This window comes from Meleagris gallopavo, chromosome 2 (genome assembly GCF_000146605.3).
Source record: "Meleagris gallopavo isolate NT-WF06-2002-E0010 breed Aviagen turkey brand Nicholas breeding stock chromosome 2, Turkey_5.1, whole genome shotgun sequence".
In the NCBI taxonomy this organism is placed as follows: Eukaryota; Metazoa; Chordata; class Aves; order Galliformes; family Phasianidae; genus Meleagris; species Meleagris gallopavo.
Genome location: NC_015012.2, coordinates 78,448,478 through 78,464,638, shown reverse-complemented (window position 1 = coordinate 78,464,638; position 16,161 = coordinate 78,448,478). Strand labels below are relative to the sequence as shown.

The window sequence follows — 16,161 nt, the reverse complement described above, 5'->3', positions numbered from 1 at the left end:
TTGCTATTCTTTCTCCCTCTCCCTCACTTAATTTTCTCTGCTCTTTAGCATAAGCATTAATTTTCCATTAGCACCCCCTTAAATGTTTGGGTTTCTGCTGCAGTTCACCATTCATGAAATGCTGCATTTGCTATCTCAAGGGTCAAAATATCAAGAGCAACTTTTGCTGCTACATGCAATTAGCCCAAGGTCACTCAAGGACACAGAAGCAGCAAAAAGTAACAGCCACAAGAAATCAAATAAAGCTCAGGGAAGGAAGGAGGACCTTTAACTACAGAAGGCTGATACTTTCTGATCGTTCATTCAGTCTTGCTTCTGACATACCTGCTTTCTTTAAATTCGAAAACAATCCCAGTTAAAACAAAAACAATAAAATGGTTATCAGTACCCTGAAGTACCCATCCATTACTTCTCAGAAAGGTCACACAATTGAGAATTCTTCCAAAGCCCTGTGTATAATAAGTGCAGAGCAACCAATCATTAAATACTGATGATGTGAGTTTCTTCACGGCTGAGACGTGGCATCTGGCACTTTCAAGTAACACTTCAAAACTCAAATGTGGACGTGGGCTCTCATCACCAGATGCCCACAGAATATCTTATAGCTACGTATGTTCGAAGGTGCCATCTAATTTAATTATAAAAAAAAAAAGCGTTCTACAACTCAATACAGTTCTTTGCAATGTTTCCTGTCTGAGAGCTTGACACAGATGAAAAACATTGCAAAGCACATTTACAAAGCACTTCTGAAAAATTAAAAATATTACTCGAATCAGTAGGATAGCGTGTTTCATTAAACTTCAGCCAAATCAATTTGCTGTTGTTAAATGTTTGTACCACAACTCTAGCTCTGAACTGCAGCTACTAATCTGGTCAAGCTGACAAGGGAATTTTGTGCCAAAACTGTTAGGCTTGGATACTGCCCAATTAACTGAAGGACCTTACTTCTCTCTGCTGGAGATTTCGTAAAAGGAGCTCCCTTAAGAGAAGCCCATCCAGAGATGTGTCAGTGTCTTATGGCACTTATGCCTATGTTGCTTTTCTGTTGTGAACCATCACTGCAAGACCTCCCCCTGTCTAGGTAATCTTGAGCTTCTCCCAGCTACCTACAAAAAAAAATTACAGGAGTATAAAAACCCCTCTCCACAGAAGTGATAAAGCCCTGAATTGGTAAATGCTTATAAAAATCACCGTGGTGATTCTGTGGGAAAAGTTCAGACACTTATAACATCCTACAACTATAGCGTCTAAATTAACTTTTCAACAGGGACAATCAGAAAGTACTGCACAGGACTGCTCAGTACATATCAATGAAAAACACAAAAAGACATACTTTCCTTCTCATTAGGCTACAAGTTTTGTTACACCCTTCTATCTTCCATCACCAAAACCAGTGACTTACTTTAAAATTTCCTCCAAAATTATGTCCACGGTGCAGAGACTAGAATCCTCTTGTTTGGCTGTGGCAAGCCTATCACAAGAGTGGCACTGACTCTTATCTCAACAGCAGTGTTTACTACACCACCTAGCTATTTGCTTTTACATTTCGTCTTAAATTTTTAAGTACAGACATGCTTGGCTTTTTTTTTTTTTTTTTCTGTTCAATTAGAAATGGCACCTGGAGATTTCTTCCCGAAGAATAAATGGAACACTAGGTCAAGCAACAGTCATTTATTTATTGACTTAAACAAGCAAGAAGTATCCTCAGACATAATGGCCACCACTTGAGCAATACAAATCAATATCACTGAAGAACAGGGAACATCTTTTCTCTCACCCCTCCCATCCCAGAAGTAACAATAAAAATACCAGGGCCCCTAGAGAAAAGAGAAGGAGAAAAATTATAAAAGGCGCTTAGAAATGAGCTGCAGAGTTGAAAGATGGATACAAAACAAAAAACCCAACCATCAGCTACTCCACTGTATCACCCCACAACCACCTCAAAAATAACATTCATTGTTCCATTTCTACCAGGTACCAAGTATATAGCGCTGTTTAACAGCGATTTCAGTGTATTATCAACTGTCCTCAGCTGAAGCAGAACAGCAATTTTGTATGAAGATTTGAGGCTGCAGGTAGAAAGAAGGGTTTCCACAGGATATGATGCAAGTCTTCTCTAGTTAACAGAAAGGGCATGGGGCAAAAACAAAGCTCCTTTTAACAGCTTCTGTATGTCTGCAGCAAGGCATTCACTCCGTGTTGATGCTTCATTATAGCCACAAAATCGTGATAGAGTACATCAGCACTACTCACCCTATGACAGTTTCTGAAGAACGTATAACTCCAAGTCATTTAAGCTGCGGGCCACTGAGAATCCCAACCTGCTATTCCCGCATGGGTATTTTTTTATTTCCAATCAGACATGAGCAAAAAAAGAAAAATCAAACAGACTGCATGCAAAACTATCATTGCTCTATCACTTAGTCTTCCTTCTAATGGCTGAAAATACGAGTAAGGCATTCCTCAGATTTAGAGAAAACATTAGAAGCTGTAGTTTTGCAGGCAAAGAGACCTTTTATTTTAATCCATTAAAAGAACCCAAGATAGTCAGCAGGTGGCCACATCTATCCATGTTTCATTAAAATCACATAAACCCTAAGTACAAAAGCACCACTGATTATTGCTCTAGAAAAACTGCATGAAAAATTCAAATACGCACAGTAAAAACATCACCATATGCACAAGACTTAATTTCTTAAAGCAAGTGTATGGAATGCCGATCCAATTTTACACATACCTTGCAATATTAAGTTGATATTTATATTACTTGGCAACAATGGGAATTTCTAAAAGCACTGTTATGAGAAGGGAAATGTTCATATACAGTTTAATATGTCAACTATCATAGTCCTAAAAAATTAGCATTTACAAAATACTTGATAAAAATATCTTTTAAAAGTTGTCCAAGAGGTACATAAAATCAACCCCAAATTTTCATGATATTTCATTCATTCTTGTCACCTACAGATTCAGTTTTCTGAGCCTGCAGAGAAGAGAGAAAGGAATTAATTACTATGGTAAATTGCCATAATGTCTATAAACACCCACACTATCTTTACTCCTTCCATTTCTTACTTGTAACAGCTCAGTTTCAAACCTACTTCAACATTACACTTACACAAACAAAACAGGTACATTCACACTTCTTATTTCGTTGCACCCAGCTTTTCAAAAGCAATACGAGCCTTACCTGCCAGCTTCCATGGTTCATACTGAAAAGCACCACACTACTATCTGCTCCTATTCACTGCACACAAGTAGAATGCTCTATCGTACCCTTAACTTTCACTGTTTCAATCTGCCCTTTTACTGACAGTGTGCTGGGTGGGGCACCTCTGGATGTTGAAAGACTAACAGTTGAGCGAGAGATGCGAATCTGCAATAACATTATGGGCAATAAAAAGAAACATTATGAACACGCTATCAATGTCTGAAAGGCTGAATAATTAAAAAAGCACTGATTCAATCAGCAGGAGGTATGTGTGGAAAGTACCTCTTCAGCTTTATTTTCACCATTTTCAGATGGTGTAGTACCTTCCTTTGCAGCTTCTTGCTTTTCATCCTTCTTCCCTTTAGCACCTTTGTTGGCCTTTGTTCCAGGTTCCTTCTGACAGAAGATTACAAATATGGGCACAAACACTGCATGAGTAGACAGCTCACCTACATCATTCTTACCAACTAAGAAACAAATTTTAGCAACCTGCATGTGCTGGTCTGAAACAAAACCAGATGAAAGCTACCTGGAATATTTATACCACCGAAGTTACACAGACTCCGAAATTTTTTTTTGGAAAAAATGTGCTGATGCATGCTTCTTCACTGCTTCTGATAATTCACAGGGTTGCAAAAAACCCTCATACTATTTTGGCTGAGCTATATACACAGAGCTATGTATACTGATATGTATCTGATACATACTGATATGTATGTATAGCTATAAGCAAATCCAAGTATGGTATATTGAACCATACCATTGTTATTCAGTCAAGCACAAATACCATGCTGCGCATGTAACAACACTATGCTTTTGATTCACATGAAATAATAAACTGGATTTTAAAAAAAGCAAGCATTTTTGTTGGTTGTCCTTTTGTTAGTCTGATAACATCTGTGATATTCATTTCACGTCCATGTGAGAATCAACCGACACATTAGGAAGGCAAACACTGATAAAATTCTATCTGCAAGAACACAAAGCAGAGAATTTACTGAAAGGAGCTATTCTAACATCTACAGTTTCACAAAATCATAGTACAGTATCACTAAGGTTGGAAAAGACCTTAAGATCATCTACTCCAATCATCAACCCATCCCCACCGTGCCCACTGAATCACGTTCCCCACTGCCTCTTCTACGTAACTCTGCAACACCTCCAGGGATGGTGACTCTGCTACTTTCATTTGGAGATATGCTTTTAAGTAAACTATTTGTACATTAGTTTTTTTTTTTTTTTTTAATTCCTTGCTCTAGGTATGTTTTTATATTTGCAATCTGAGAACAGTAAAGATTTTAAGCGCAATGAGATAAAAATTTAAATGATAGTTTAATGCTTCACATTGGTATTTAAAGTAGTTGGATAAAAGCTGTGGAAATTTTCCATGGTATCATTCACTTCAGATTATCCATGTAAAACGGCAGCAGTAGCTGGGAGCAGGGATATTTTTGAATCAAACACTATCTTTCCTGAAAGATCCCTGTAGAAGAGTGGGGTAGGGAAGAAGGGATGTTATTAATCCTAGTTACTGAGCAGCCTGAACCACTTCATTCTCTCTTGAGCTTCAATGTCACACAGCAGCTGTAATGCTTGTCTGAGATGCTTACCGGTGCTGTGAGCATAGTTCTAAATCTTCAGCTACGAAGGAACGAGCTGAGGACTTAGTAAATTCATAATATGCAACCTTTGAACAACAAAAGGAATCCTGAATCTTTATTATGTTTGGTTGCTTATTAGCAGAATACAAACCTGCTGCTTTTTTTGTTAAGGAGACTAAGATTAATAGATTCCTTAAAATGAGATCCAGTTTCAATTTAGAAAAATTCAGACTACTGCATTAAAACATTAACCAGAACTATGTCAAAAAGGACTCCATTCACCTGAAATTATCTCAGATTTCTCTAATGCAGCCTCATCAGACTCCATAACACCATGCTCAATGCACATACAACATGTACTGGAAGATACAGAACCTATGCATTCCCTTCTTTATTAATACTCTACTAAAGAGAGAAGAGGGAAGCTCAAGAGACTTTCAGTTGATAAATTATAATGTGCTCAGAGTTGTGGAGTTTTACTTCTACACATTCACTTCGTATTCTGATACTTCCTCAGCTGAGATACCAATGCAGGGACTTGAAAAATGTGAGTGTGAGGAGAGCTAGATTGAGTTTTCAGCAGTATGCTCTTTTATGATAAAGCAATTGTTCTTACTTAGCATTCCTCTCGGGCGCAAATAGATCTACGGTTTCTGAAGCACATGATTTACATGCAGAAATCCTGAAAAGGTATTTCAGACACTAATAAGATTTTAATTTGACTGTAACTGGCCTAGAAAACCCAAGCCATTCAATTTAAATGTATTTAATTTCACCTTTAATTATAATTGCGCATTCTCAGCAATAGTCAGGCTTCAAGAAGAGATAACAGTGTCTCACTATAAAATGAAGTACTGCCCCTCTTGACAGCAAAACAGAACAGTACAGAATAATCTCAAATCCTATTGTAGAAACCAAACCTGTAAATTTCAGGAAAGGTGTAGGAAAGGTGAGGATTTTTCTTAAACTAAGAATTCACTACAAACTAACATAGTCTGCATATCAAACAGGCAAGACGTTTTGTTGGGGCCAGTAATGAGGCCAGGAAGGGGTGGAACCAAAAGAAAAGAATGATCTAATTTGTTTTTTCTTTTTGAGGGGAGAACTGGGAGGAGGGCGGGCAAGCTGATGCCTCTTGCAAATACTCCGTGAATTCAACTGTTTGCAATGCAAAGAGGGAGTGTACTTGCTTATTATTGGCTACAGTGATGGCAGCTAAAAAGAAGAGTATTTACCTTAGTGGTTTTCCTTGGCTTGGGTTCAGGTTTTGGTGGAGCAGGTTTCTAAAAAACATTTTTAGTTGCACAATGCGTTAGATATATTACCAGGAGGCAACCACCCAACCTCCACTCAGCAGCTTCCCCACACCTCACCCTTTCCCCTTACATCCCACTCCTTACCATGCACCAAAAAAGACGAAAAAAAATTAATGTACCTCATCATTATACACACATTTATTTTCATTAGCTCGCTCATCGAGGAGTCAAGGCAATTTGAGGGTCACTCTAAGCCAAAGTCGAATGTGGAGATTACAAATAACTATTTTTAAAAAGCCCATCAGATACACTGCAACAGAGAAAAGGAACTAAACCCAAACACTAGTGGCAGCATCAAACTAAACCCTGAAAGGACAGTCCTTCCCCTTTCACAGAGAAGTTCCATTTCTACAGCTAACATCCGCCTGCAAAATAGTACTAAGTCAACATCACATGTAACAAATAGCATTTCACTGAGCCAGGGAAGAATAACCTCCTGAAATTAAGAAAATAAATTATATTTAGCTCTAGAGTTCTTAAATACCCCTCAGCAAGAATAAAAATGGAATCAAGCAAAATATAACAAACCTGTTTTGTCTGAGAAAACACGTGCCTAGAAAAGTATACACCAAGGGCTGTTACACATACTTACAGCTGACAATCTTGCTGATCGTCTTGTGGGCTACAGAAAGGAAAAAAAGGAGAAGGCATCTTTATAGACTTATACAGCAAACGGTATTCAAAGCAACACAGTTATCAGTTGTTTCTTGATGACAGCATAAAATAAGTCCCTACCAAAATAGGTATCTATTGCCAAACATAACTCGGGTTTCCTCACCTTGGAGGAATAATTTTTAAGGGTTGAGTGATGCAGAAACTGTAATTCCTGAAGAAAAAAAAATCATTACTGAGAGTAGACTTTGACATCAATATGGTAAAACACTTCTTTTTCCCTGTTTTACGAGTACTTCTGAGTCCAATGCTGCTCTAGGAAACGTTCAAAAAATACAGCAAGCTTGACTACCTGCGCACTGAACCTTTCTCAAAAAATACTTCAATTTCTTAATTGATTAGAATGATGTTCCTTTAATTTGTTTATTTGTAATAGCCAGTAAGAAACGCTATCTGATAAACAGCGCAGTAAAGATAACATCCTTCCCTAAAGGAAGTGAGAAAATTTCAAATCATGAAACTGAGGGGCCCCTCATTTCCACAGCTGCCCCTCAGTTCAAGAGTCAGGCATACAAGGGCAGCTCCACAGACATGATTTCCTTTACTTAAATATAATTTCAAAAAGGAAAGAAGTCAGTCAAATACATGACTTTTCTTCTACCTTTCATCATCACCTTCCTTACTAAACTTTATTTCCTTCTGAACTTTCTCATAAATTTACTGAATATTAGATAGGTCTTAGAAATGCTTGTAAGCTCAGCAGTCTGCTAACAATATTTTTCGTATTCACTAAAACAGATGAAGAACCCACAACCCAGTTATATGGCATGGTTAGCAAACACCATTAAGGTCTGGCCTATGTCATAAAACTGGAATCTCACTTGTAATGAAAATAGAGACAATTCCCTTGTAACAAATATCCAGCATAACACAGCCGAAAAAGTAAATCAAAAACACTTTTTTTAATCACATGTTAAGCATTTAAGTTGAGCTGAAAAAAAAAAAAAAGCCACAGCTCCACATAACTCGCAAAAGAAAAAAAGCTGTTGTTAATATCCCAAGTATGCAGTAACTTGTATTCATTGAAGCCATTTAATTATCCTTCATGGAAACTAGTAGTGAAAAGTTCAGATCCAAGTTCAAGGAAATAGAAGTCTTATCAAAGAACACCTAGGAATATTTTCAGCCATCAAATATGTAGGCAATATTAACAAAAAATGCAATCCTCTCTTTTCCTGGCAATTTAGAATATTGACTGCTGGTTAAGCAAGCCAACACTGTTCTGAGAACAAGTTAAAGCATTTCAATTGGTCTAGTAATCAAAGAACTCCTAGCTCGAGTTCTACAAATATATTTTCTACAAATATATTTTCACAATCAACTATTTCTATCCTTCAATGTTTAGGCATTGAATTGTGATGTTAACATTTAATTTTTCAAGGGTAATATATTGCTTCAGATAAATTATAACACCTTGCATAACCCCAACTGTTTCAGTTTCATGATTGGCTTTATATATGATTTGTACCGTCATAAGAACTCAGCACAACACCCCCCGTCCCCTCTCAGTTCCTTAAAAATGCCTGACAAGTCATTTTAATTCCCATTCAGAGTCAGTACATATGTTATGCTTTCCAACTACAAGGAAGTAACTGCAGTCAGGTCAGCAAAGGCAACATTGCAATGTGCTTCTGGAATTTCCCCCTTCAAACAGTCCTACCAGGACAGAAACAACCAGCACACTCTGTATGACACTAGCAAACATCCATGGAAATTTTCTATGAAATGGAGCAGACACAAAACAATACTTTGCACTTTCCTGTTGCTTCAGCTTCTGGCAATCCACCTTGCAGGACTTTCCAACCTGGATATTTTATACACATCATGTGTTTAACAGCCCCCAAGGGACTTTTTTTTTTCCCCATACATTTATCTAATAACCTAGTGAACTCATTTACGCTCTCAGTTTCCATAACATCCCGTGGTAATGTGTTCCATAAGGCAACTATATACTGTGTGGAGAAGAAAAACCTCCTCCCTTCATTGTCTTTCTCTTAAGCTCGTTGCCTCTTAGCTTCGCTATATTCCTCCTGCTCCTGGGTTATTCCCTGCCTTTCTCCACGTGACTGATGACTTTATCACATGGCATATGAAAAGCCAAGAATCTGGAGTCTGCTGGATTCCATTGGAAGGCTGCTCTACACCCTCCTCTACGTGCCACTATCCTTGGTATGGTTTTCCTTCTATTCTTTTTGAAGAAGAGCCAAGAGAACTTCATTTGGTAGTTTCCCTTTGTGATACTCTCACGTTTCCCACTCTTTCCTCCATTACTGTCCCCACAGTCTATTTACCTTTTGACTAGAAAAATGGGCATTTTCTAATAACTATTAAGAGTGATTCTACAATCTCTCCAATAGCTGATTCGGTGACACTCACTAACAGCTTTCCCTGTTTTAGACTGCAATTCTCCACATTAAATTTGACTTGTATTTTATCCCATGTTATCAGTGAGATAACATATTTCTCAGACTTCCTCACTTCTGACTACCCTGATAATTTTTCATAAACTTCAGCAAGCTTTGTCATTTCTCCATCACCTGTTCTCCTAGATCACATCATGAATATACTCAGCAACACAAGCCCAAATACAAATGTCCTCAATACCCCACCAATAATTCTCCATTATGAAAAAAAATTAACTACTACTTCCCTATCTCTTCTACCTTTATCTGCTATCAGTTGTTTCCATTTAATCCATGCAAGCTCTTTTCCTTTAAGAACCTGTTTGGGGAGTCTTATCCAAACGTGCTCTTTACATGCAAGATGGCATATTGACTGACAGAGCATTTATACACCTGTTATCTTTTACATACAATTCAGCCATGTGAAATAGCACTTTTCTCTGCAAAATCTGTGTTGGCTCTCCCATTATACATTCACCCACATATACTCATTCTACTGGTTTTATTTACTAGTTTTCCAATTCAGACTTAGTCTTTGTTTTCCAGAATCCCTTATCTAAAGTACTGGGAGCATTTCATCACTTCCATTTACGCTGGTATCGGGGCCAATGCAAGCACTAAATTATGTCTTGCACGTAACAGTTTGGCAACTCCATAGCTGGGCTGCTGATGAATACAGCTGGGCTACCTACATCTCCCTCTCCTTGACAACATCCTCCAAATATTACACCCATGGGAAATGGCTCCACTGCAAGAACCTCTGTAAGAACCTTCCACAGCTGTATTTCAGCTTCTGACTGGCCTGCTGAAGAGTTAGTTCTCTTCCTCCTGATTTTCCATCTCTACAAAAACACCTTTAAAAAAATAATAATAATAATAATAATAACACATTCCCTTTATTTTGCCATTTGGTCATTTCATGGGTGGGAGGGTTTTTGAAAAATGGCATACGTCTCTCTGAGCCTTTAGTATGGTACATCATGTAGCTCTTCTGCCACCTGAAACCATTAAACATTTTAGCTGCTCCTTTTAATAAGTTATCAATTTTAATAAAATTCCTTTTCTTGATGAATTTGTAGAGTCTACTTGGATTTACATTCCTGCCAGGATAAAGAACAATCACAGGTTAGTTTTCTGATAACTAATTCCTACAACACTACAGAAGGCATTGGAAAGAGCTGATCACCCTTTCATTGGCCCTTTGTTCTGTTCCTCCAAGTAGCAAGCACTTACAGTTTTAATTTTTTCTTTGCTATGGGTTGTTTTTTTATTTTGTTTTTGCAATGCCACCCTATGCCTTACCAAGTATCTGAGGGGTAAACGAAACCTCCTGTTACAGTCAGAAAGATTAGCACAGCGGAAAGGCAATACAGGAGTGGAATGGCAAAAGGACAAACAGGAAAGGAATGCTCACCCATCTCTAAAGATCTAGACTCAGGGAAAAACTCCACAAGGGAGCGATCTCCAACCAGAGACACTTCCACAGTGGCAGTCAGCCCTTAAATGGGGGGTCTAAGAGAGGTGCAGCCAGGCTCCACCCCTTCCAGTCACACAGCTGAATTGCTTTCACCTGTGCCCCCAGGTCCTTTCCCCAGGTGATCAATCAGTAGATCAGGCTGTAACTCAACAGTTACCATACACCTCTATTAACACTAATGCTGTCTTCAGAGCCTCTCTAGTATTCCTGAACAACCCACTGCCACTTTTATTATTGTGGTCAGATACCTTGCACAATTTTTATGCTACATACTTCCCACTTACGCATAGCTCAGCAACCTATAAGGAATTTAGCTGTAGTTACTGATATTATTGATGTAGAGAAATAATAAGACAAGTACGGCATGTAACAATGTCAATCTATAACCAAGTTTCATCCTACATGTTTTACTTTTCTGTCCCTTGAAGAAATTATATTTAAAATTGTACAGAGAAAAACATTAATTTGGTGCAAAAAGGATTATATTTTTATTATGATTTAGTTGGCTTTCCCATGTTTTACCAATTAAAAAAAAACAAACAAAAACAAAAACCAAAGCGAAAAACAACTAACTGGTTCCATAGGAAATTCTGAAGGAAGATACTGAGATACCAAAAATCGACTCCTCCCTGGCCTCCTTTTGTCTCAACTATTTTTTTTTCCCAGGAGCTCATTTAAAGCACTGCCATTTTTTGAAATATTTTGACATCTTCCTGGCACCGTCTTTTCCTGCTAGACTGACCAACCACCAATTTTGCAAACCACAAAAAGTAAACTTTCATCAGGCTTTTTTCCTGTATGAGTATGCCCAAATATTTACAAGAACTAATTCATTTGAATATTCACCCATTCTTCTCAGGGTCCTGATTTAACTTGGTCTGCTACAAAAGATGACAACCCAGGAAAACAAATCCTCATTCCCCTCTGCCTCTCTTTTTACATTCCCATGGCAGGTAAGCTCCAGCACAGCTTACTGTAGTGGTCAATATACCACCTGCTGTCTCCTTCCCTTTCCTGACAGAAGTTACTGTGCCCTTAAGAGAAATTCAGACAAAGAAAACACATAAATGCATCAGCTGCTCCTGTTCAGAGCACAGTATCTTAACTCAAGACACCCTTTTTTCTTTCACTTAAGCCTGGAAGTAGTGTGACTGAGGTGTGTGCATTAACCCCACTTGCCAAATCGCTGGAGACAGTGACACACAGTTCCATGCAGTGACAACCTATGCTGCTGCCTTACCAAAGCTTGCCTAGAAAAGATCTAAATTTATTTTGTGTATCACCAAGCTGAATGAATCCTCAGCGCATCAAAACCAGTTCACACTATATAAGCTACAAATGCGGCTGACTTCTAGTTTTAAGCAAACTGCCTTTACTCCCACTGAAATCACCTTGCTAGAGTGGCAGAGCAACGTGTGGTCTTCTGATATGCAAGGCTGCAGATCTCCAGTTAAATAAACACATGCCTTAATGAATTAAAACAAACAAACAAACAAACTGAAAAGGAAATACACTTGCCTCTTGTTTAGTTACTTTTGCTGCATCCTTGCCTTCAGCACCCTCTGGAGACTGAAAGAAAATATTAAGTCAGCGCTTTTATTACAGAATTAAAAACATCCAAGCAACAGCAAACAAAGATGATGGTGAAGATTCTTCTTTCCATACACTGCAGCAACTTAAGGAGGCCTGGTACAAGCAGCATTGTGCCAATGCCATTTCTAGAATACAAGGATAGAATACCTTCATTCAGGAATATGAGGACTGATTACCAGGATTGTAGGCATCAGATCATGCAGCATACCATCATCCCTCAGTAATCCCTCCAGCCAATTAACCACAACATCTGCAGGCTGCAATGGGAGTCCCACCTCATCAGTGCTTGAAAGCACAGCAAGTGTGGACTAGAAACCTGAGGTTTGCTCTACAAGGGCTTTAGAAGTCTCCAAGAAACTTGACATGTTCCTTTCCAAATACCAACTTCAGTAGTAATGAGAGAGGTGAACCAGAAAACCCCAGCATTACTGAAATGAGTGATTTATTTATCTCCTTTACTTTTTTTGTGCCTCAGGCTCGCTCAGCTGGAAGCTGTAACAGTATCTTCCCCTCATCTCATCTCTCTCATCAAAACAGTAAAAATCAGTAAACCACCAAGACTTCAGCAGGAAAGCCAGGGACAAGCTTTCTTCACAGGAGCAAAGCCTCAGCCTGATCGATCTAATGTTTGTCTGCCAAAGGTACCAGGGAAACACTGCTAAAAATCCAGCTTACGTTGTTTTATTTACAACTCAAGCTACATTATTTTACATTTTGCAAACAACATGGTTTCCACCTAGATACAAGCAATTCATGGGAGAACAGCAAACAGCAGCAGCTGGAGAACTACAATGAAGACGTGGTTAAAAAAGGCATTTAACAGGCAGCAGAGAAGGCACTGTGGTGGCTGTTCCATGTTCCAATCAGTAAAGAAGCAGTTCAGTTATCTTCTCCATCCTCCTTTCAATCCAAGCCTGCCCCAAGCTGCCCTCAGGTTTTGACATGGAATTCCTCAGTCACACACACGGGGTTTGCAGCAGCTGACCACTGCCTTCTGTCACTGGGTGCTAACATCCTTACAGAACGATATTTTCAGCTCCTCACCAGAAAACAGAACGTGGCTTTGTTGCTGAGCTCTCCTGACAGAAACGAAGCGTGCCACAAAAGCAGCTGGTTTAAAAAAAGCCGAGGAGCAACCATCTAAGTAGCTGGAACACAGCGGGAAGTTAAGCTGCGTGAGCAGGGCAGCGCAACTCAGAATAGCAACAGCCCGGCATCCAAAATGGAGCCTGGCTGGCTGCTCCCTGCGCCATGCAGCCTCGCCAGCCTCCTGCAGGGCTGCTCCGGGGCTGCATTCCTCAAAGCCTCTCCGTTCAGTCATGAAAGAGCTGCTGCCGCCTGACAGTGTGGGGCTGAGAGCATAAAAGACAAAACCAAGCAGCTCCACGATCAGCGAGCCTCGTTCCTACAACTTTCCTCCTCAGCACACAATATGGTGCAGGCTTTGAGCACAGCCTTTTTCTAGCTCACGGATTCAGAACACCTGCTTCTCCCATATGAATTTTCTCAAGTCTAACAAACTTACTCTGCATCCTTTCCATTAGAGGGAACTTAAATAGCATCCTTCCTGTGCTAAGCACTTAGTTGTATAGCAACTCTCACAAGTTTTATAATCCCCTCACAGTGGCCAAGGGGCTCACAGTTTATACGGGTAGGGACAGCAAGACAGCACAATTCATTTATCTTGGAAGCCAGGCTAAAACCTCACTGTAAATTGAACCAACTCCCACTCCACAACCAGGCTGGCTTACACTGTTTCACTTTAGGAACCTCGGAGCTTTGAGACAAGGATAAATCTTCACACACAGCCTGCCACATACCAGCAGCCTTGCAGTGATGGTCAGGAACAAATCCTGACCCCGAATATCGTATAGTTAGCACACAGTAGTTTACTCAATTGTTTCAGTGCTAATGAAAGCCATAGTCATAGATTCATAGAATCGTCTGAGTTGGAAGGAATTTTAAAGGTCACCCAGTCCAATTCCTTTACAATGAACAGGGACCCCTTCAGCTCCATCAGGGTCTGAGAACCCCATCCAGCTTGACCTTGAATGTTTCCAGGGACGGGGCATCTACCACCTCTCGGTGCAACCTGTGCCAGTGCCTCACCACCCTTCTTGTAGAAAACTTCTTTCTTCTATCCACTGTAAATCTGCCCTCTTTTAGTTTGAAACCATGCCTGTGCTTCTGACAGACAGAGCAGTCTGTTTTTAGATGTCAGTATTAGTGCTTGACAACAGATTTTAAAACCGTTCACAAAGCTAACCACAGAACAAATTTGAAGTCTTATTAAAATACAGTTAATGGAACCACAACCACTGTATATTACTATGATACATTACCTAACCTAGCCCAATTAAGTTAGCTAATTAGCTCTTCCTGAGCAAGAAAATCCGAGAGTAGCTCATAGAATGGAATAATAGAATCACAGAACGGCTTGGGTTGGAAGGGACCTCAAAGCCAAACAGTTCCAACCCCCTGCTGTGGGCAGGGCTAACCCCCCCCACCAGTTCAGCTGCCCAGGGCACCAACCTACCCTTGAGCACCTCCAGGGATGGGCACCCACAACTCTCTGGACAGCTGTGCCTCACCACTCCCTGAGTGAAAAATTTCTCCCTGACATCTAACCTAGATTTTAGTTTAAAACCATTCCCCTTGTCCTAGCACTATCTACCCATGCAGAAAGTTGATTGCCCTCCTGCTTACAGGCTCCCTTTAGGTATAGGAAGGCCATTACCAGGTCTCCCCTGAGCCTTCAGTTATGAAGGTCTAACATTTTTCTCCCCAGCGGGATGTGCCCAGTGACCATCTCCAAGGTGTGGCAGGCAGACAGGGGCTGTACCACACAATCATTTCATCCCGCAGCCAGTCCCTTCCCACTGCAATCACTACAAGTCAGGCATTGTAGGCCACGTGCGCTCCCAGGCCTTCCCCAGCAGGCCACCACAGAGCTGCAAGGGAGACCATGTCGCAAGGAGGACAACTGATCCCATTGAAAAACAGCCTGCTGCTGTTAAACAAGTGTATAAATCTTATAAATCCATTTGCAGATTATAGATCTATAGCCTTCCCTGGCTCCAGCAGAACCATCTGACTGCACAGCTGCACAAACAATTGAGCCAGCGCAGCAGGCAGGAATGAAGCAGTATGGGGCAATTGCAGCCAGGGACTCTTCATGTAGACAGAAGCACCAAAAACTTGTCAGGCTACAATATAATAGTTAAAGGAGGAAAAGGAATTTGTTTTCCCCTCTGTGAGTTCTATTAAGAGGCTCCAGCAAATCTTGGCTGACGTGGATTTCCATGCAAGTTTCTGCAGCACTTTCTCCTCTTCCCAGGGATCAGAGATTTGCACACACACGTATCTGGGCCAAGCATGGCTCCCAGAGAACATGGCATGCCAGAGGCAGCAGCAGCCTGCACACCTATTTGGAACATTTGGATTTTATGTAGAAACCATCAAAACCTTCAGGTCCTCATCCCCAGCTCTTCCACGGAAACCCTTCCTCATCCTCTGCCCTGGTGACAAATTGCTGGAGGAACTCTGGGCTCAAAGCAGCCAGACTTGCTATGAAACCCATCTTCTTGGCAGGTTGTCCCACATGAGGTAACACCCTGCTCACATTAAGCACACCCTGGTTCCGTGCCTTGCACTGTAAGCCAGCTGGGGCAGGACTCTGCACACTGCAAGAATGGTGCTGCAAATGAAGGACCAGTGCTGGCACTGCACCACAGGGAAGGGCACAACATGCCTGCATTATACTGGAAGCAGCCTCTATAGGCCTGCCATGCCTGATGCTGCATGGCTGCCTACAAGAGACGAGACAGTAAAAGAAACTACAGATAAGGATACAGAGAATAGTGCTGGTTTTTTGGTTTTTTTTTTTTTT

The 16,161-nt window shown here is 40.3% G+C and overlaps 1 protein-coding gene across 1 annotated transcript; it reads right to left on the bottom strand.

Moving 5' to 3' along the window:
* Positions 1 to 1,662: 1,662 nt before the first annotated feature.
* Positions 1,663 to 12,254, bottom strand: HMGN3 (high mobility group nucleosomal binding domain 3; the record flags this gene model as incomplete). Its single annotated transcript, XM_031552555.1, has 5 exons — positions 1,663 to 2,983; positions 3,494 to 3,607; positions 6,048 to 6,095; positions 6,721 to 6,750; positions 12,198 to 12,254. Coding segments are annotated over 5 exons (288 nt in total), but the record flags the coding sequence as incomplete, so codon positions are not given.
* Positions 12,255 to 16,161: the final 3,907 nt, after the last annotated feature.